General features: G+C 41.2%; 1 protein-coding gene across 1 annotated transcript in view; it reads left to right on the plus strand.

Moving 5' to 3' along the window:
- cntnap2a (contactin associated protein 2a) overlaps positions 1 to 22,714 on the plus strand; it is a 245,950-nt gene that overhangs the window by 109,824 nt on the left and 113,412 nt on the right. Inside the window, exons 3-7 of the mRNA XM_055881617.1 lie at positions 15,065 to 15,258; positions 16,251 to 16,398; positions 19,994 to 20,046; positions 20,729 to 20,879; positions 21,021 to 21,205. Coding sequence (XP_055737592.1) covers positions 15,065 to 15,258; positions 16,251 to 16,398; positions 19,994 to 20,046; positions 20,729 to 20,879; positions 21,021 to 21,205 — 731 coding nt within the window. The remainder of the gene's footprint in view (positions 1 to 15,064; positions 15,259 to 16,250; positions 16,399 to 19,993; positions 20,047 to 20,728; positions 20,880 to 21,020; positions 21,206 to 22,714) is intronic.

The following is a 22,714-nucleotide window of genomic DNA, read 5'->3' on the forward strand; positions in this document are numbered from 1 at the left end:
GACCTGTGTTGACCTGTTTACATCATGTTGACCTGCGTTGCCTGTTTACATCATGTTGACCTGTGTTGACCTGTTTACATCACGTTGACCTGTTTACATCATGTTGACCTGTTTACATCATGTTGACCTGCGTTGACCTGTTTACATCATGTTGACCTGCGTTGACCTGTTTACATCATGTTGACCTGTTTACATCACGTTGACCTGTTTACATCATGCTGACCTGTTTACATCATGTTGACCTGTGTTGACCTGTTTACATCATGTTGACCTGCGTTTACCTGTTTACATTATGTTGACCTGTTTACATCATGTTGACCTGTTTACATCATGTTTACCTGTTTACATCATGTTGACCTGTGTTTACCTGTTTACATCATGTTGATCTGTTTACATCATGTTGACCTGTGTTTACCTGTTTACATCATGTTGACCTGTGTTGACCTGTTTACATCATGTTGACCTGCGTTGACCTGTTTACATCATGTTGACCTGTTTACATCATGTTGACCTGTTTACATCATGTTAACCTGCATTGACCTGTTTACATCATGTTTACCTGTGTTTACCTGTTTACATCATGTTGACCTGCGTTGACCTGTTTACATCATGTTGACCTGTGTTGACCTGTTTACATCATGTTGACCTGTTTACATCATGTTGACCTGTTTACATCATGTTGACCTGTGTTGACCTGTTTACATCATGTTGACCTGCGTTGACCTGTTTACATCATGTTGACCTGTTTACATCATGTTGACCTGTTTACATCATCTTGACCTGTTTACATCATGTTGACCTGTTTACATCATCTTGACCTGTGTTGACCTGTTTACATCATGTTGACCTGTTTACATCATGTTGACCTGTTTACATCATGTTGACCTGTGTTGACCTGTTTACATCATGTTGACCTGTTTACATCATGTTGACCTGTTTACATCATCTTGACCTGTGTTGACCTGTTTACATCATGTTGACTTGTGTTTACCTGTTTACATCATGTTGACCTGTGTTGACCTGTTTACATCATGTTGACCTGTGTTTACCTGTTTACATCATGTTGACTTGTGTTTACCTGTTTACATCATGTTGACCTGCGTTTACCTGTTTACATCATGTTGACCTGTGTTGACCTGTTTACATCATGTTGACTTGTGTTTACCTGTTTACATCATGTTGACCTGCGTTGACCTGTTTACATCATGTTGACCTGTGTTGACCTGTTTACATCATGTTGACCTGTTTACATCATGTTGACCTGCATTGACCTGTTTACATCATGTTGACCTGCATTGACCTGTTTACATCACGTTGACCTGTTTACATCATGTTGACCTGTTTACATCACGTTGACCTGTGTTGACCTGTTTACATCATGTTGACCTGTGTTTACCTGTTTACATCATGTTGACCTGTTTACATCATGTTGACCTCTTTACATCATGTTGACCTGTGTTTACCTGTTTACATCATGTTGACCTGTGTTGACCTGTTTACATCATGTTGACCTGTGTTGACCTGTTTACATCATGTTGACCTGCATTGACCTGTTTACAACATGTTGACCTGCGTTGACCTGTTTACATCATGTTGACCTGTGTTGACCTGTTCACATCATGTTGACCTGCGTTGACCTGTTTACATCATGTTGACCTGTTTACATCATGTTGACCTGCTTTTACCTATTTACATCATTTTGACCTGTTTACATCATGTTGACCTGCGTTGACCTGTTTACATCATGTTGACCTGTTTACATCATGTTGACCTGCGTTGACCTGTTTACATCATGTTGACCTGTTTACATCATGTTGACTTGTGTTGACCTGTTTACATCATGTTGACCTTTGTTGACCTGTTTACATCATGTTGACTTGTGTTTACCTGTTTACATCATGTTGACCTGTTTACATCATGTTGACCTGCTTTTACCTATTTACATCATTTTGACCTGTTTACATCATGTTGACCTGCGTTGACCTGTTTACATCATGTTGACCTGTTTACATCACGTTGACCTGTTTACATCATGTTGACCTGTTTACATCATGTTGACCTGTGTTGACCTGTTTACATCATGTTGACCTGCGTTTACCTGTTTACATTATGTTGACCTGTTTACATCATGTTGACCTGTTTACATCATGTTTACCTGTTTACATCATGTTGACCTGTGTTTACCTGTTTACATCATGTTGACCTGTTTACATCATGTTGACCTGTGTTTACCTGTTTACATCATGTTGACCTGTGTTGACCTGTTTACATCATGTTGACCTGCTATGACCTGTTTACATCATGTTGACCTGTTTACATCATGTTGACCTGTTTACATCATGTTTACCTGTTTACATCATGTTGACCTGCGTTGACCTGTTTACATCATGTTGACCTGTTTACATCATGTTGACCTGTGTTGACCTGTTTACATCATGTTGACCTGCGTTGACCTGTTTACATCATGTTGACCTGCGTTGACCTGTTTACATCATGTTGACCTGTTTACATCATGTTAACCTGCATTGACCTGTTTACATCATGTTTACCTGTGTTTACCTGTTTACATCATGTTGACCTGCGTTGACCTGTTTACATCATGTTGACCTGTGTTGACCTGTTTACATCATGTTGACCTGTTTACATCATGTTGACCTGCGTTGACCTGTTTACATCATGTTGACCTGTGTTTACCTGTTTACATCATGTTGACCTGCGTTTACCTGTTTACATTATGTTGACCTGTTTACATCATGTTGACCTGTTTACATCATGTTTAGCTGTTAACATCATGTTGACCTGTGTTGACCTGTTTACATCATGTTGACCTGTTTACATCATGTTGACCTGCGTTGACCTGTTTACATTATGTTGACCTGCGTTGACCTGTTTACATCATGTTGACCTGTTTACATCATGTTGACCTGTTTACATCATGTTGACCTGCGTTGACCTGTTTACATCATGTTGACCTATTTACATCATGTTGACCTGTTTACATCATGTTGACCTGTTTACATCATGTTGACCTGTTTACATCATGTTGACCTGTGTTTACCTGTTTACATCATGTTGACCTGTTTACATCATGTTGACCTGCGTTGACCTGTTTACATCATGTTGACCTGTGTTGACCTGTTTACATCATTTTGACCTGTTTACATCATGTTGACCTGTTTACATCATGTTGACCTGTGTTGACCTGTTTACATCATGTTGACCTGCATTTACCTGTTTACATCATGTTGACCTAGAGATGACCTATTTACATCATGTTGACCTGTGTTGACCTGTTTACATCATGTTGACCTGTATTTACCTGTTTACATCATGTTGACCTGTTTACATCATGTTGACCTGCGTTGACCTGTTTACATCATGTTGACCTGTGTTGACCTGTTTACATCATGTTGACCTGTTTACATCATGTTGACCTGCGTTGACCTGTTTACATCATGTTGACCTGTGTTTACCTGTTTACATCATGTTGACCTGTGTTGACCGGTTTACATCATGTTGACCTGTGTTGACCTGTTTACATCATGTTGACCTGTGTTTACCTGTTTACATCATGTTGACCTGCGTTGCCTGTTGTACTTCATGTTGACCTGCGTTGACCTGTTTACATCATGTTGACCTGTGTTGACCTGTTTACATCACGTTGACCTGTTTACATCATGTTGACCTGTGTTGACCTGTTTACATCATGTTGACCTGCGTTGACCTGTTTACATCATGTTGACCTGTGTTGACCTGTTTACATCATGTTGACCTGTTTACATCATGTTGACCTGCGTTGACCTGTTTACATCATGTTGACCTGTGTTTACCTGTTTACATCATGTTGACCTGTGTTGACCGGTTTACATCATGTTGACCTGTGTTGACCTGTTTACATCATGTTGACCTGTGTTTACCTGTTTACATCATGTTGACCTGCGTTGCCTGTTGTACTTCATGTTGACCTGCGTTGACCTGTTTACATCATGTTGACCTGTGTTGACCTGTTTACATCACGTTGACCTGTTTACATCATGTTGACCTGTGTTGACCTGTTTACATCATGTTGACCTGTGTTGACCTGTTTACATCATGTTGACCTGCGTTGCCTGTTTACATCATGTTGACCTGTGTTGACCTGTTTACATCACGTTGACCTGTTTACATCATGTTGACCTGTTTACATCATGTTGACCTGCGTTGACCTGTTTACATCATGTTGACCTGCGTTGACCTGTTTACATCATGTTGACCTGTTTACATCACGTTGACCTGTTTACATCATGCTGACCTGTTTACATCATGTTGACCTGTGTTGACCTGTTTACATCATGTTGACCTGCGTTTACCTGTTTACATTATGTTGACCTGTTTACATCATGTTGACCTGTTTACATCATGTTTACCTGTTTACATCATGTTGACCTGTGTTTACCTGTTTACATCATGTTGATCTGTTTACATCATGTTGACCTGTGTTTACCTGTTTACATCATGTTGACCTGTGTTGACCTGTTTACATCATGTTGACCTGCGTTGACCTGTTTACATCATGTTGACCTGTTTACATCATGTTGACCTGTTTACATCATGTTAACCTGCATTGACCTGTTTACATCATGTTTACCTGTGTTTACCTGTTTACATCATGTTGACCTGCGTTGACCTGTTTACATCATGTTGACCTGTGTTGACCTGTTTACATCATGTTGACCTGTTTACATCATGTTGACCTGTTTACATCATGTTGACCTGTGTTGACCTGTTTACATCATGTTGACCTGCGTTGACCTGTTTACATCATGTTGACCTGTTTACATCATGTTGACCTGTTTACATCATCTTGACCTGTTTACATCATGTTGACCTGTTTACATCATCTTGACCTGTGTTGACCTGTTTACATCATGTTGACCTGTTTACATCATGTTGACCTGTTTACATCATGTTGACCTGTGTTGACCTGTTTACATCATGTTGACCTGTTTACATCATGTTGACCTGTTTACATCATCTTGACCTGTGTTGACCTGTTTACATCATGTTGACTTGTGTTTACCTGTTTACATCATGTTGACCTGTGTTGACCTGTTTACATCATGTTGACCTGTGTTTACCTGTTTACATCATGTTGACTTGTGTTTACCTGTTTACATCATGTTGACCTGCGTTTACCTGTTTACATCATGTTGACCTGTGTTGACCTGTTTACATCATGTTGACTTGTGTTTACCTGTTTACATCATGTTGACCTGCGTTGACCTGTTTACATCATGTTGACCTGTGTTGACCTGTTTACATCATGTTGACCTGTTTACATCATGTTGACCTGTGTTTACCTGTTTACATCATGTTGACCTGCATTGACCTGTTTACATCATGTTGACCTGCATTGACCTGTTTACATCACGTTGACCTGTTTACATCATGTTGACCTGTTTACATCACGTTGACCTGTGTTGACCTGTTTACATCATGTTGACCTGTGTTTACCTGTTTACATCATGTTGACCTGTTTACATCATGTTGACCTCTTTACATCATGTTGACCTGTGTTTACCTGTTTACATCATGTTGACCTGTGTTGACCTGTTTACATCATGTTGACCTGTGTTGACCTGTTTACATCATGTTGACCTGCATTGACCTGTTTACAACATGTTGACCTGCGTTGACCTGTTTACATCATGTTGACCTGTGTTGACCTGTTCACATCATGTTGACCTGCGTTGACCTGTTTACATCATGTTGACCTGTTTACATCATGTTGACCTGCTTTTACCTATTTACATCATTTTGACCTGTTTACATCATGTTGACCTGCGTTGACCTGTTTACATCATGTTGACCTGTTTACATCATGTTGACCTGCGTTGACCTGTTTACATCATGTTGACCTGTTTACATCATGTTGACTTGTGTTGACCTGTTTACATCATGTTGACCTTTGTTGACCTGTTTACATCATGTTGACTTGTGTTTACCTGTTTACATCATGTTGACCTGTGTTGACCTGTTTACATCATGTTGACCTGCGTTGACCTGTTTACATCATGTTGACCTGCGTTGACCTGTTTACATCATGTTGACTTGTGTTTACCTGTTTACATCATGTTGACCTGTGTTTACCTGTTTACATCATGTTGACCTGTGTTTACCTGTTTACATCATGTTGACCTGTGTTTACCTGTTTACATCATGTTGACCTGTGTTGACCTGTTTACATCATGTTGACCTGTTTACATCATGTTGACCTGCGTTTACCTGTTTACATCATGTTGACCTGTGTTTAACTGTTTACATCATGTTGACCTGTGTTTACCTGTTTACATCATGTTGACCTGTTTACATCATGTTGACCTGTGTTTACCTGTTTACATCATGTTGACCTGTGTTTACCTGTTTACATCATGTTGACTTGTGTTTACCTGTTTACATCATGTTGACCTGTGCTTACCTGTTTACATCATGTTGACCTGCGTTTACCTGTTTACATCATGTTGACCTGTGTTTACCTGTTTACATCATGTTGACCTGTTTACATCATGTTGACCTGTGTTGACCTGTTTACATCATGTTGACCTGTGTTTAACTGTTTACATCATGTTGACCTGTGTTTACCTGTTTACATCATGTTGACCTGTTTACATCATGTTGACCTGTTTACATCATGTTGACCTGCGTTTACCTGTTTACATCATGTTGACCTACGTTTACCTGTTTACATCATGTTGACCTGTTTACATCATGTTGACCTGCGTTGACCTGTTTACGTCATGTTGACCTGCGTTGACCTGTTTACATCATGTTGATCTGTGTTGACCTGTTTACATCATGTTGACCTGTTTACATCATGTTGACCTGTGTTGACCTGTTTACATCATGTTTACCTGCGTTGACCTGTTTACATCATGTTGACCTGCATTGACCTGTTTACATCACGTTGACCTGTTTACATCATGTTGACCTGTTTACATCACGTTGACCTGTGTTGACCTGTTTACATCATGTTGACCTGTGTTTACCTGTTTACATCATGTTGACCTGTTTACATCATGTTGACCTGTTTACATCATGTTGACCTGTGTTTACCTGTTTACATCATGTTGACCTGTGTTGACCTGTTTACATCATGTTGACCTGTGTTGACCTGTTTACATCATGTTGACCTGCATTGACCTGTTTACAACATGTTGACCTGCGTTGACCTGTTTACATCATGTTGACCTGTGTTGACCTGTTCACATCATGTTGACCTGCGTTGACCTGTTTACATCATGTTGACCTGTTTACATCATGTTGACCTGCGTTTACCTATTTACATCATTTTGACCTGTTTACATCATGTTGACCTGCGTTGACCTGTTTACATCATGTTGACCTGTTTACATCGTGTTGACTTGTGTTTACCTGTTTACATCATGTTGACCTGTGTTGACCTGTTTACATCATGTTGACTTGTGTTTACCTGTTTACATCATGTTGACCTGTGTTGACCTGTTTACATCATGTTGACCTGCGTTGACCTGTTTACATCATGTTGACCTGCGTTGACCTGTTTACATCATGTTGACTTGTGTTTACCTGTTTACATCATGTTGACCTGTGTTTACCTGTTTACATCATGTTGACCTGTGTTTACCTGTTTACATCATGTTGACCTGTGTTGACCTGTTTACATCATGTTGACCTGTTTACATCATGTTGACCTGCGTTTACCTGTTTACATCATGTTGACCTGTGTTTAACTGTTTACATCATGTTGACCTGTGTTTACCTGTTTACATCATGTTGACCTGTTTACATCATGTTGACCTGTGTTTACCTGTTTACATCATGTTGACCTGTGTTTACCTGTTTACATCATGTTGACTTGTGTTTACCTTTTTACATCATGTTGACCTGTGCTTACCTGTTTACATCATGTTCGACCCTTGTTTACCTGTTTACATCATGTTGACCTGTGTTTAACTGTTTACATCATGTTGACCTGTTTACATCATGTTGACCTGTTTACATCATGTTGACCTGTTTACATCATGTTGACCTGTGTTGACCTGTTTACATCATGTTGACCTGTGTTTAACTGTTTACATCATGTTGACCTGTGTTTACCTGTTTACATCATGTTGACCTGTTTACATCATGTTGACCTGTTTACATCATGTTGACCTGCGTTTACCTGTTTACATCATGTTGACCTACGTTTACCTGTTTACATCATGTTGACCTGTTTACATCATGTTGACCTGCGTTGACCTGTTTACATCACGTTGACCTGTTTACATCATGTTGACCTGTTTACATCATGTTGACCTGTTTACATCATGTTGACCTGTTTACATCATGTTGACCTGCGTTGACCTGTTTACATCATGTTGACCTGCGTTGACCTGTTTACATCATGTTGACCTGCGTTGACCTGTTTACATCATGTTGACCTGTGTTTACCTGTTTACATCATGTTGACCTGCGTTTACATCATGTTGACCTGTGTTGACCTGTTTACATCATGTTGACCTGTTTACATCACGTTGACCTGTTTACATCATGTTGACCTGTGTTTACCTGTTTACATCATGTTGACCTGTTTACATCATGTTGACCTGTGTTTACCTTTTTACATCATGTTGACCTGTGTTTACCTGTTTACATCATGTTGACCTGTTTACATCATGTTTACCTGTTTACATCATGTTGACTTGTGTTTACCTGTTTACATCATGTTTACCTGTTTACATCATGTTGACCTGCGTTGACCTGTTTACATCATGTTGACCTGCGTTGACCTGTTTACATCATGTTGACCTGTGTTTACCTGTTTACATCATGTTGACCTGTTTACATCATGTTGACCTGTTTACATCATGTTGACCTGTTTACATCATGTTGACCTGTTTACATCATGTTTACCTGCGTTGACCTGTTTACATCATGTTGACCTGTGTTTACCTGTTTACATCATGTTGACCTGTTTACATCATGTTGACCTCTTTACATCATGTTGACCTGTGTTTACCTGTTTACATCATGTTGACCTGTGTTGACCTGTTTACATCATGTTGACCTGTGTTGACCTGTTTACATCATGTTGACCTGCATTGACCTGTTTACAACATGTTGACCTGCGTTGACCTGTTTACATCATGTTGACCTGTGTTGACCTGTTCACATCATGTTGACCTGCGTTGACCTGTTTACATTATGTTGACCTGTTTACATCATGTTGACCTGCATTGACCTGTTTACATCATGTTGACCTGTTTACATCATGTTGACTTGTGTTTACCTGTTTACATCATGTTGACCTGTGTTGACCTGTTTACATCATGTTGACTTGTGTTTACCTGTTTACATCATGTTGACCTGTGTTGACCTGTTTACATCATGTTGACCTGCGTTGACCTGTTTACATCATGTTGACCTGCGTTGACCTGTTTACATCATGTTGACTTGTGTTTACCTGTTTACATCATGTTGACCTGTGTTTACCTGTTTACATCATGTTGACCTGTGTTTACCTGTTTACATCATGTTGACCTGTGTTTACCTGTTTACATCATGTTGACCTGTTTTGACCTGTTTACATCATGTTGACCTGTTTACATCATGTTGACCTGCGTTTACCTGTTTACATCATGTTGACCTGTGTTTAACTGTTTACATCATGTTGACCTGTGTTTACCTGTTTACATCATGTTGACCTGTTTACATCATGTTGACCTGTGTTTACCTGTTTACATCATGTTGACCTGTGTTTACCTGTTTACATCATGTTGACTTGTGTTTACCTGTTTACATCATGTTGACCTGTGTTTACCTGTTTACATCATGTTGACCTGCGTTTACCTGTTTACATCATGTTGACCTGTGTTTAACTGTTTACATCATGTTGACCTGTTTACATCATGTTGACCTGTTTACATCATGTTGACCTGTTTACATCATGTTGACCTGTTTACATCATGTTGACCTGTTTACATCATGTTGACCTGCGTTGACCTGTTTACATCATGTTGACCTGCGTTGACCTGTTTACATCATGTTGACCTGCTTTGACCTGTTTACATTATGTTGACCTGTGTTTACCTGTTTACATCATGTTGACCTGCGTTTACATCATGTTGACCTGTGTTGACCTGTTTACATCATGTTGACCTGTTTACATCACGTTGACCTGTTTACATCATGTTGACCTGTGTTTACCTGTTTACATCATGTTGACCTGTTTACATCATGTTGACCTGTGTTTACCTTTTTACATCATGTTGACCTGTGTTTACCTGTTTACATCATGTTGACCTGTTTACATCATGTTGACCTGTTTACATCATGTTGACCTGTTTACATCATGTTTACCTGTTTACATCATGTTGACTTGTGTTTACCTGTTTACATCATGTTGACCTGTTTACATCATGTTGACCTGCGTTGACCTGTTTACATCATGTTGACCTGCGTTGACCTGTTTACATCATGTTGACCTGTGTTTACCTGTTTACATCATGTTGACCTGTTTACATCATGTTGACCTGTTTACATCATGTTGACCTGTTTACATCATGTTGACCTGTTTACATCATGTTTACCTGTTTACATCATGTTGACTTGTGTTTACCTGTTTACATCATGTTGACCTGTTTACATCATGTTGACCTGCGTTGACCTGTTTACATCATGTTGACTTGTGTTGACCTGTTTACATCATGTTGACCTGCGTTGATCTGTTTACATCATGTTGACCTGTTTACATCATGTTGACCTGTTTACATCATGTTGACCTGCGTTGACCTGTTTACATCATGTTGACCTGTTTACATCATGTTGACCTGTGTTGACCTGTTTACATCATGTTGACCTGTGTTTACCTGTTTACATCATGTTGACCTTTGTTTACCTGTTTACATCATGTTGACTTGTGTTGACCTGTGTTTACCTGTTTACATCATGTTGACCTGTGTTGACCTGTTTACATCATGTTGACCTGCGTTTACCTGTTTACATCATGTTGACCTGTGTTGACCTGTTTACATTATGTTGACCTGTTTACATCATGTTGACCTGTTTACATCATGTTGACCTGTTTACATCATGTTGACCTGTTTACATCATGTTTACCTGTTTACATCATGTTGACCTGTTTACATCATGTTTACCTGTTTACATCATGTTGACTTGTGTTTACCTGTTTACATCATGTTGACCTGCGTTGACCTGTTTACATCACGTTGACCTGTGTTGACCTGTTTACATCATGTTGACCTGTTTACATCATGTTGACCTGTTTACATCATGTTGACCTGTGTTTACCTTTTTACATAATGTTGACCTGTGTTTACCTGTTTACATCATGTTGACCTGTTTACATCATGTTTACCTGTTTACATCATGTTGACTTGTGTTTACCTGTTTACATCATGTTTACCTGTTTACATCATGTTGACCTGCGTTGACCTGTTTACATCATGTTGACCTGCGTTGACCTGTTTACATCATGTTGACCTGTGTTTACCTGTTTACATCATGTTGACCTGTTTACATCATGTTGACCTGTTTACATCATGTTGACCTGTTTACATCATGTTGACCTGTTTACATCATGTTGACCTGTTTACATCATGTTTACATCATGGTTACCTGCGTTGACCTGTTTACATCATGTTGACCTGTGTTTACCTGTTTACATCATGTTGACCTGTTTACATCATGTTGACCTCTTTACATCATGTTGACCTGTGTTTACCTGTTTACATCATGTTGACCTGTGTTGACCTGTTTACATCATGTTGACCTGTGTTGACCTGTTTACATCATGTTGACCTGCATTGACCTGTTTACAACATGTTGACCTGCGTTGACCTGTTTACATCATGTTGACCTGTGTTGACCTGTTCACATCATGTTGACCTGCGTTGACCTGTTTACATCATGTTGACCTTTTTACATCATGTTGACCTGCGTTGACCTTTTTACATCATGTTGACCTGTTTACATCATGTTGACTTGTGTTTACCTGTTTACATCATGTTGACCTGTGTTGACCTGTTTACATCATGTTGCCCTGTGTTTACCTGTTTACATCATGTTGACCTGTGTTGACCTGTTTACATCATGTTGACCTGCGTTGACCTGTTTACATCATGTTGACCTGCGTTGACCTGTTTACATCATGTTGACTTGTGTTTACCTGTTTACATCATGTTGACCTGTGTTTACCTGTTTACATCATGTTGACCTGTGTTTACCTGTTTACATCATGTTGACCTGTGTTTACCTGTTTACATCATGTTGACCTGTGTTGACCTGTTTACATCATGTTGACCTGTTTACATCATGTTGACCTGCGTTTACCTGTTTACATCATGTTGACCTGTGTTTAACTGTTTACATCATGTTGACCTGTGTTTACCTGTTTACATCATGTTGACCTGTTTACATCATGTTGACCTGTGTTTACCTGTTTACATCATGTTGACCTTTGTTTACCTGTTTACATCATGTTGACTTGTGTTTACCTGTTTACATCATGTTGACCTGTGCTTACCTGTTTACATCATGTTGACCTGCGTTTACCTGTTTACATCATGTTGACCTGTGTTTAACTGTTTACATCATGTTGACCTGTTTACATCATGTTGACCTGTTTACATCATGTTGACCTGTTTACATCATGTTGACCTGTTTACATCATGTTGACCTGCGTTGACCTGTTTACATCATGTTGACCTGCGTTGACCTGTTTACATCATGTTGACCTGCTTTGACCTGTTTACATTATGTTGACCTGTGTTTACCTGTTTACATCATGTTGACCTATTTACATCATGTTGACCTGCGTTGACCTTTTTACATCATGTTGACCTGTTTACATCATGTTGACTTGTGTTTACCTGTTTACATCATGTTGACCTGTGTTGACCTGTTTACATCATGTTGCCCTGTGTTTACCTGTTTACATCATGTTGACCTGTGTTGACCTGTTTACATCATGTTGACCTGCGTTGACCTGTTTACATCATGTTGACCTGCGTTGACCTGTTTACATCATGTTGACTTGTGTTTACCTGTTTACATCATGTTGACCTGTGTTTACCTGTTTACATCATGTTGACCTGTGTTTACCTGTTTACATCATGTTGACCTGTGTTTACCTGTTTACATCATGTTGACCTGTGTTGACCTGTTTACATCATGTTGACCTGTTTACATCATGTTGACCTGCGTTTACCTGTTTACATCATGTTGACCTGTGTTTAACTGTTTACATCATGTTGACCTGTGTTTACCTGTTTACATCATGTTGACCTGTTTACATCATGTTGACCTGTGTTTACCTGTTTACATCATGTTGACCTTTGTTTACCTGTTTACATCATGTTGACTTGAGTTTACCTGTTTACATCATGTTGACCTGTGCTTACCTGTTTACATCATGTTGACCTGCGTTTACCTGTTTACATCATGTTGACCTGTGTTTAACTGTTTACATCATGTTGACCTGTTTACATCATGTTGACCTGTTTACATCATGTTGACCTGTTTACATCATGTTGACCTGTTTACATCATGTTGACCTGCGTTGACCTGTTTACATCATGTTGACCTGCGTTGACCTGTTTACATCATGTTGACCTGCTTTGACCTGTTTACATTATGTTGACCTGTGTTTACCTGTTTACATCATGTTGACCTGCGTTTACATCATGTTGACCTGCGTTGACCTGTTTACATCATGTTGACCTGTTTACATCACGTTGACCTGTTTACATCATGTTGACCTGTGTTTACCTGTTTACATCATGTTGACCTGTTTACATCATGTTGACCTGTGTTTACCTTTTTACATCATGTTGACCTGTGTTTACCTGTTTACATCATGTTGACCTGTTTACATCATGTTGACCTGTTTACATCATGTTGACCTGTTTACATCATGTTTACCTGTTTACATCATGTTGACTTGTGTTTACCTGTTTACATCATGTTGACCTGTTTACATCATGTTGACCTGCGTTGACCTGTTTACATCATGTTGACCTGCGTTGACCTGGTTACATCATGTTGACCTGTGTTTACCTGTTTACATCATGTTGACCTGTTTACATCATGTTGACCTGTTTACATCATGTTTACCTGTTTACATCATGTTGACTTGTGTTTACCTGTTTACATCATGTTGACCTGTTTACATCATGTTGACCTGCGTTGACCTGTTTACATCATGTTGACTTGTGTTGACCTGTTTACATCATGTTGACCTGCGTTGATCTGTTTACATCATGTTGACCTGTTTACATCATGTTGACCTGTTTACATCATGTTGACCTGCGTTGACCTGTTTACATCATGTTGACCTGTTTACATCATGTTGACCTGTGTTGACCTGTTTACATCATGTTGACCTGTGTTTACCTGTTTACATCATGTTGACCTGTGTTTACCTGTTTACATCATGTTGACTTGTGTTGACCTGTGTTTACCTGTTTACATCATGTTGACCTGTGTTGACCTGTTTACATCATGTTGACCTGCGTTTACCTGTTTACATCATGTTGACCTGTGTTGACCTGTTTACATTATGTTGACCTGTTTACATCATGTTGACCTGTTTACATCATGTTGACCTGTTTACATCATGTTGACCTGTTTACATCATGTTTACCTGTTTACATCATGTTGACCTGTTTACATCATGTTGACCTGTTTACATCATGTTGACCTGTTTACATCATGTTGACCTGTTTCCTTAATGTTTACCTGTTTTTTGTATTCATTTTTTCACCTTTATTTAACCAGGTAGGCTAGTTGAGAACAAGTTCTCATTAAAACTGCGACCTGGCCAAGATAAAGCAAAGCACTTCGACACATACAACGACACAGAGTTACACATGGAATAAACAAACATACAGTCAATAGCACAATAGAAAAAAAGTCTATATACAGTGTGTGCAAATGAGGTACATCATGTTGACATGTGTTTATCTGTGTTTACATCATTTTGACCTTTGTTAACATCAAGTTGACCTGTGTTTAACGTCATGTTTACCTGTGTCCCTGACTCCAGGTGCGGGGGGCTGGTCTCCCCAGGACAGCGACAGCTACCCGTGGCTCCAAGTGGACCTGGGCAACCGGAAACAGGTGGTTGCCGTGGCAACACAGGGCAGGTACAGCAGCTCTGATTGGACGACAAGGTACAGGCTGCTCTACAGCGACACGGGCAGGAACTGGAAGCCTTATCACCAGGACGGAAACATATGGGTAGGTAACACAAAACCAGTGTGTGTGTGCGTGTGTGTATGTGCGTGTGTGTGTTTTCCTATGGGAATCAGCCAAATGACCTGATCATGGTTGTGTTGTGTGGAAACTCCCCAGTGATAAATGTGTAGTTGTTCCACTGGAGGGAACATTAAGCTGTTGTTTTTGTGTGCTGCGTCATAATCGTTTGGGACTCATTATTAATTCAACAGTGTTATGTTTCGGCCATTAAACCTGATCTATAGCTTTTAATGTTTCTGCAAATAAAAATGATTACACCATCTATCTTACATCGTTCGTGTAATTTTGCCCACCTGGCTGTTTTTAAGGGATGTGACATCTATATTGGTTTTTAATTTATCTCCGGTGTAAGTGTAAATATTACAGACTAAACTAACATTCATCTGATCATTTTCTCTAACCTTTCACACACACCACACACACACCACACTCAGTACAATACGCCTACGTGAAAGACCTGGCAGAAAGGACGGGATTGTCTTGGATGGAGTTTCAGTTTTCTACTGTACCTCGCCAGGGCGACAAAGTAAACCGCTATGTAAAAATAAAGTCTTCTCAAGGCAGGCTGCTGTATCCGTGGTAGATAAGTCCTGTTTTCATTTCTGCACAATAGGATGAAGCTTAGAGGAATATACTGGTTAAAGCTCCCGCCTGGCTAAAGAAGGGAAGAGACAAAGAGCTTTACCCTGGAATTATATGCTGAGAAAAGCGGGATGGGGGTAAAGAGGAAGTATGGAAGGATGAGAGAGAGAGAGAGAGAGAGAGAGAGAGAGAGAGAGAGAGAGAGAGAGAGAGAGAGAGAGAGAGAGAGAGAGAGGGAGAGAGAGAGAGAGACAGAGAGATATAAGTTTTAACCCATCATAGAACTGTAGCAAGGACAAGTGTTCCTTGGGGAAAGATAGGGTTGTTCAGTCAAGCCCCACACATGTAGTTCAGTATGTGATAAGTCATCTCTGCTTTCTGTATCTCTGCAGGCGTTCTCAGGCAACTCCAACACGGAGAGTGTGGTGCGTCACGACCTGGCAAAAGGCATTATGGGTCGGTTCCTGCGTTTCGTACCGCTGGACTGGAGTGGAGAGGGGCGCATCGGCCTCCGCATAGAGGTCTACGGCTGTTCCTACTGTGAGTACACACACACATACAAACACACAGACACCACACACACACAAAGGTGACTCACTGGGTTTGTGTGATTCACCGGCCACAAGACCGTGGTATCCCACTGAGCTAAAGCCTACATGAAGTTTCTCACACAGGCCACCTCCATTACACACCTCATAAGACCCATCTAATCATTAGAATGTTACAGTAATGAGTCAGATTCTGAGTCTCATCTCTCACTAGAAATGTCATCAGCGCTTGTCTTCATTATGAACTAATTACATCAACTCCATAAATGAAGATGGAATTACATTTATGGGCTGTCAAAACAGAATACACACACACACACACTCACACACACACACACACACACACACACACACACACACACACCCTTATCCCCACAGGAGTTGACACACTCCAGACCAACCCTTCTCTCTCATCCTATTACAGAGTGCTAAATTGATTTTGATAAGAAATGTTCAATTAAGACTTGGCATAAATTACCACTATAACACTATAGTGACACGCGTTTCTCATTCCAGTGAAGTTATTACTTTTTTTATTAGCTTCTCTGAACACACACACACACACACACACACACATACACACACACACACTTACACTCACACACACACACACACACTTACACTCACACACACTCACTCACACTCACACACACTCACACACACTCACACACACTCACTCACTCACACTCACACACACTCACAGTCACTCACACACAATCACTCACACTCACACACACTCACACTCACTCACACACACACTCACCCACACTCACACACACACACACACACACATACATACACACACACACTTACACTCACACACACTCACTCACACTCACACACACTCACACACACTCACACACACTCACTCACTCACACTCACACACACTCACTCACACACACACTCACTCACACACACTCACACACACTCACTCACACTCACACACACTCACAGTCACTCACACACAATCACTCACACTCACACACACTCACACTCACTCACACTCACTCACACACACTCACACTCACTCACACACACTCACACACACTCATACACACTCACACACACTCACACACACTCACTCACACTCACACACACTCACAGTCACTCACACACAATCACTCACACTCTCACACACACTCACACTCACTCACACACACTCACACACACTCACACACACTCACACACACTATAATTATTGCTTTTGATAATCTTATTTATTATTATATGTTGATTTGTAGTTTACTCTTTATGCGGTGCACACTGCACAGAACACCTGAAGAATTATGACTGAATTATCACTGTGAATTATTGTCATGATTATGTGTCAATTAATCCCGTAATGGATGGGTTGCCAACTGGCGAAATGACACACAAATAAAATGTAATTCATTCATTCACACACAAACACACACATTCTTTATTCTGATAAGACATAGTAAAAAGTTTTCATTTCTCTACTTCTCTACTACATTAGTTTTAAGTTGAAAGGAGAAGACATTCTCTGATGGATAGCCTGGCGAGATAAAGAGACAGAGATAATATAAACAGTGATATGTGTTTAATCTACTTAAGGGCTCCTGCTTGATGTGATCATAACACAATGTAACGATAAACATACACGCACGCACACACGCACGCACACACACACACACACACGCGCACACACACACACACACACACACACAGTGCTTTAGCTTGTTTGTGGGCCATTGAAGTGATGGTAAGAAGAACAGAACTTGATTCGGGTTGCTTCTCTAATGTTTGTGTTTGCTTGACAGATATGAATGATGGTAAAGGTTAGGACACACACACACTGCGTAGAGACGTGTATCAGTCTCTTGTCCGTGTGTGGAAGCAGTTTGTGCATTCAGATATCTCCCTGTCATTCATTCACTCAGCCAATACATCATATTTATCCCTCCTCCCATCCCTCCTCTCATCATCCTTCCCTCTATCCATTTCTCCCATTCACTCAGTCAACCAAAAGACATTCTCATCTCTCAATTCAATTCAAGGGGCTTTATTGGCATGGGAAACATGTGTTTAATATTGCCAAAGCAAGTGAGGTAGATAATATACAAAAGTGAAATAAACAATAAAAATGAACAGTAAACATTACACATACAGAAGTGTCAAAACAATAAAGACATTACAAATGTCATATTATGTATATTTACAGTGTTGTTACAATGTACAAATGTACACATCTCTCTCTCTCCTTCCCTCCCTCCCATCATCCTTTCTTCAATCCCTACTTACCATTCATTCACTCAAGCTATCATATTGCTCTATACCTCCCTCCTCTCCCCTCATCCCTCTCTCTTTCTTCCCTGAACACAGGGTTAGAATGTTTCCTATTTCTGTGTCCTAACCCAGCAGGTTCCAGACCTGTTTCTGAGCTGCAATAATGCAGGTTCATTTATCTTTCTGTGTCCTAACCCAGCAGGTTCCAGACCTGTTTCTGAGCTGCAATAATGCAGGTTCATTTATCTTTCTGTGTCCTAACCCAGCAGGTTCCAGACCTGTTTCTGAGCTGCAATAATGCAGGTTCATTTATCTTTCTGTGTCCTAACCCAGCAGGTTCCAGACCTGTTTCTGAGCTGCAATAATGCAGGTTCATTTATCTTTCTGTGTCCTAACCCTGCAGGTTCCAGACCTGTTTCTGAGCTGCAATAATGCAGGTTTCATTTATCTTTCTGTGTCCTAACCCAGCAGGTTCCAGACCTGTTTCTGAGCTGCAATAATGCAGGTTCATTTATCTTTCTGTGTCCTAACCCAGCAGGTTCCAGACCTGTTTCTGAGCTGCAATAATGCAGGTTCATTTATCTTTCTGTGTCCTAACCCAGCAGGTTCCAGACCTGTTTCTGAGCTGCAATAATGCAGGTTCATTTATCCCATCTCATTAATGCATGGTAATTTATCCCATTAACTCTCCGTTAAAGCAGCTTGCTATGGTTCTGTGTGTGTGTGTGTGTGTGTGTGTGTGTGTGTGTGTGTGTGTGTGTGTGTGTGTGTGTGTGTGTGTGTGTGTGTGTGTGTGTGTGTGTGTGTGTGTGTGTGCTTGTGTGTGTGCGCTTGTGTGTGTGTGTGTGTGTGTGTGCTTGTGTGTGTGCGCTTGTATGTGTGTGTGTGTTGTGTGTGTGTGTGTGTGTGTGTGTGTGTGTGTGTGTGTGTGTGTGTGTGTGTGTGTGTGTGTGTGTGTGTGTGTGTGTGTGTGTGTGTGTGTGTGTGTGTGTGTGTGTGTGTGTGTGTGTGTGAGAGAGAGAGAGATCTAATCAGTTCTGAGCCCTCTTATCTAACCTTCTCCCTGTACTCTACCCGTCCGTGTCCCCTCAAATAGATATGGCAGTGGCACACTCACACACACACACGCACTCACACACACTCACACACACTCCTCTCTCCCGTGTCCACTCAAACAGATGTGGTGATGATGAAAATGAAATTTGAGCAGCAGTGAATTTTATCTAACCTCCCTCTCTTCTCTCCACCTCTCATCTCCTATCCTCTGTCTCCACTGTTCTGTTACTCCTTTCAAACTCAACCGCCCTTCTCTCTCTCTCTCTCTCGCTCTCTTTTTCAGGGGCAGACGTAATAAACTTTGATGGACAGGGAGTTATATCTTACCGATTTAAGGTAAGAAATAAATCCTTTATTTTTCATGTAGTCATGTCTGTCTCTGTTTACTTCCACTTGAGACCATCTTCCACTTGAGACATCTTCCACTTGAGACCATCTTCCACTTGAGACCATCTTCCACTTGAGACCATCTTCCACTTGAGACCATCTTCCACTTGAGACAGCTTCCACTTGAGACCATCTTCCACTTGAGACATCTTCCACTTGAGACCATCTTCCACTTGAGACCATCTTCCACTTGAGACCATCTTCCACTTGAGACATCTTCCACTTGAGACCATCTTCCACTTGAGACCATCTTCCACTTGAGACCATCTTCCACTTGAGACCATCTTCCACTTGAGACCATCTTCCACTTGAGACATCTTCCACTTGAGACCATCTTCCACTTGAGACCATCTTCCACTTGAGACATCTTCCACTTGAGACATCTTCCACTTGAGACATCTTCCACTTGAGACCATCTTCCACTTGAGACATCTTCCACTTGAGACCATCTTCCACTTGAGACCATCTTCTTCAATTCCAGTCCTGGAGAGCTACTGGGATGTGCAGGCTTTAGTTCCAGCCCAACACTAACATACCAGGACCGGAATTGAATAAGTCTGTCAGTTTAATCTGACTTATAAAATCAAGACATTATTATTTTGTATATATCAAACATTGTTCCCAACCCTAGGTGAAGAAGATGAAGATTATAAAGGATGTGATCGCTCTGAAGTTTAAGACATCAGAAAGTGAAGGAGTCATTCTACATGGAGAGGGACAGCAAGGAGACTATATTACATTAGAGCTACGCAGAGCCAAACTACTGCTGCAGATTAACCTAGGTATAACACACACACACACACACACACACACACACACACACACACACACACACACACACACACACACACACACACACACACACACACACACACACACACACACACACTGTCCTGATGTGTGTTTAATCATGTGATTGCCAGGCAGTAACCAGTACGGTTCGATCCTGGGCCACACTTCTGTGACGTCTGGAAGCCTATTGGATGATCACCACTGGCACTCTGTGATGATTGAACGATACCGACGCAACGTTAACTTCACACTGGACACACACACACAACACTTCAGGACCAACGGAGAGTTTGACCATCTGGATCTGGACTACGAGGTGAGGAGCTAAAGAAACACACACACACAGACACACAGAGACACACACACACACATAGACACATAGAGACACACACAGAGACACACAGAGACACACAGAGACACACACAGACACACACAGATACACACAGACACACAGAAACACAGAAACACACACACACAGACACACACAGACACACAGAGACACACAGAGACAAAGACTCACACACAGACACACACAGGCACACACAGACACACAGAGACACACAGAGACACACATCATTGTTCCACTTCTTCAGAAGCCGCTGCAGACACATTGGCAACTTTATCTTTGTATGTAGAGTGTCTCTCAGTACCCCTCCCCTCCCTGCAACCCTGCCTCTCTCTCCTCCCACCCTCTACAGTATAGACCAATAACAGCCGTCATGTAAGACTAATTAACACTCTGTCCTGAGAGAGCACAGCAGTCAACTTCCCCATCCCTCCTCCTCCCTCTCCATATTCCTCTGTCTCATCTCTGACTCACCCTTTTAACACCCTCCTCCGCTTGTCAGTGTCATACTGTCACTTCTCTTTGCTGCATTTTCTCTCCCTTCTTTTACTTCTGCTTTCTCTTTTCTTATTTTTTACTCTCTCTCCCTCACTCTCTCCCTCACTCTCCCCATTACTCTTTCTCTCCCTCACTCACTCTCTCTCTCTTCCTCACTCTCTCTCTCCCTCACTCTCTCTCTCCCTCACTCTCTCTCTTCCTCACTCTCTTTCTATCCCTCACTCACTCTCTCACTCCCTCACTCTCTCTATCTCTCCCACTCTCTCTCCCTCGCTATCTCTCTCCCTCACTCTCTCGCTCTCCCTCACTCTCTCTCTCTTTCCCTCACTCTCTCTTACCCTTACGTTCTCTTTCCCTTACTCTCGCTATCCCTCACTCTCTCTATCCCTTACTCTCTCTCTCTCCCTCACTCTCTCTATCTCCCTCACTCTCTCTCTCTCTTACTCTCTTTCCCTCGCTATCTCTCCCTCCCTCACTCTCTCCCTCACTCTCTCTCTTCTTCACTCTCTCAGTCCCTCACTCTCTCTTTTCCTCACTCACTCTCTCTCCCTCCCACTGTCGCTCCCCCACTCCCTCCCTTACTCTCTCTCTCACTCTCTCTCCTTTTCTCTCTCTCTCACTCTCTCTCCCTCACTTTCTCTTTCCCTCACATTCTCTCCCTCAATCTCTCTCCCTCACTCTCCTTACTATCTCTCTCTCTTTCTCTCTCCCTTACGCTATCTCTCCCTTACTATCTCTCTCCCTCACTCTCTCTCTCCCTTACTATCTCTCTCCTTCACTCTCTCTTTCCCTCACTCTCTCTCTCCCTTACTCTCTCCCTCACTCTCTCCCTTTCCTCTCTCTCTTTTATTTTTCTTCCACGTGTCAGCTATAATTACCAGTGTTTGCGGTTCGATTTGTTTCCTGTACTTTGAGTAGCACTTTGATACCAGAGGAAATTAGAGTTACACTCACTCATCAGGACTAATCCATATTAGACAA

Source organism: Salvelinus fontinalis, chromosome 25 (genome assembly GCF_029448725.1).
Source record: "Salvelinus fontinalis isolate EN_2023a chromosome 25, ASM2944872v1, whole genome shotgun sequence".
Lineage (NCBI taxonomy): Eukaryota > Metazoa > Chordata > Actinopteri > Salmoniformes > Salmonidae > Salvelinus > Salvelinus fontinalis.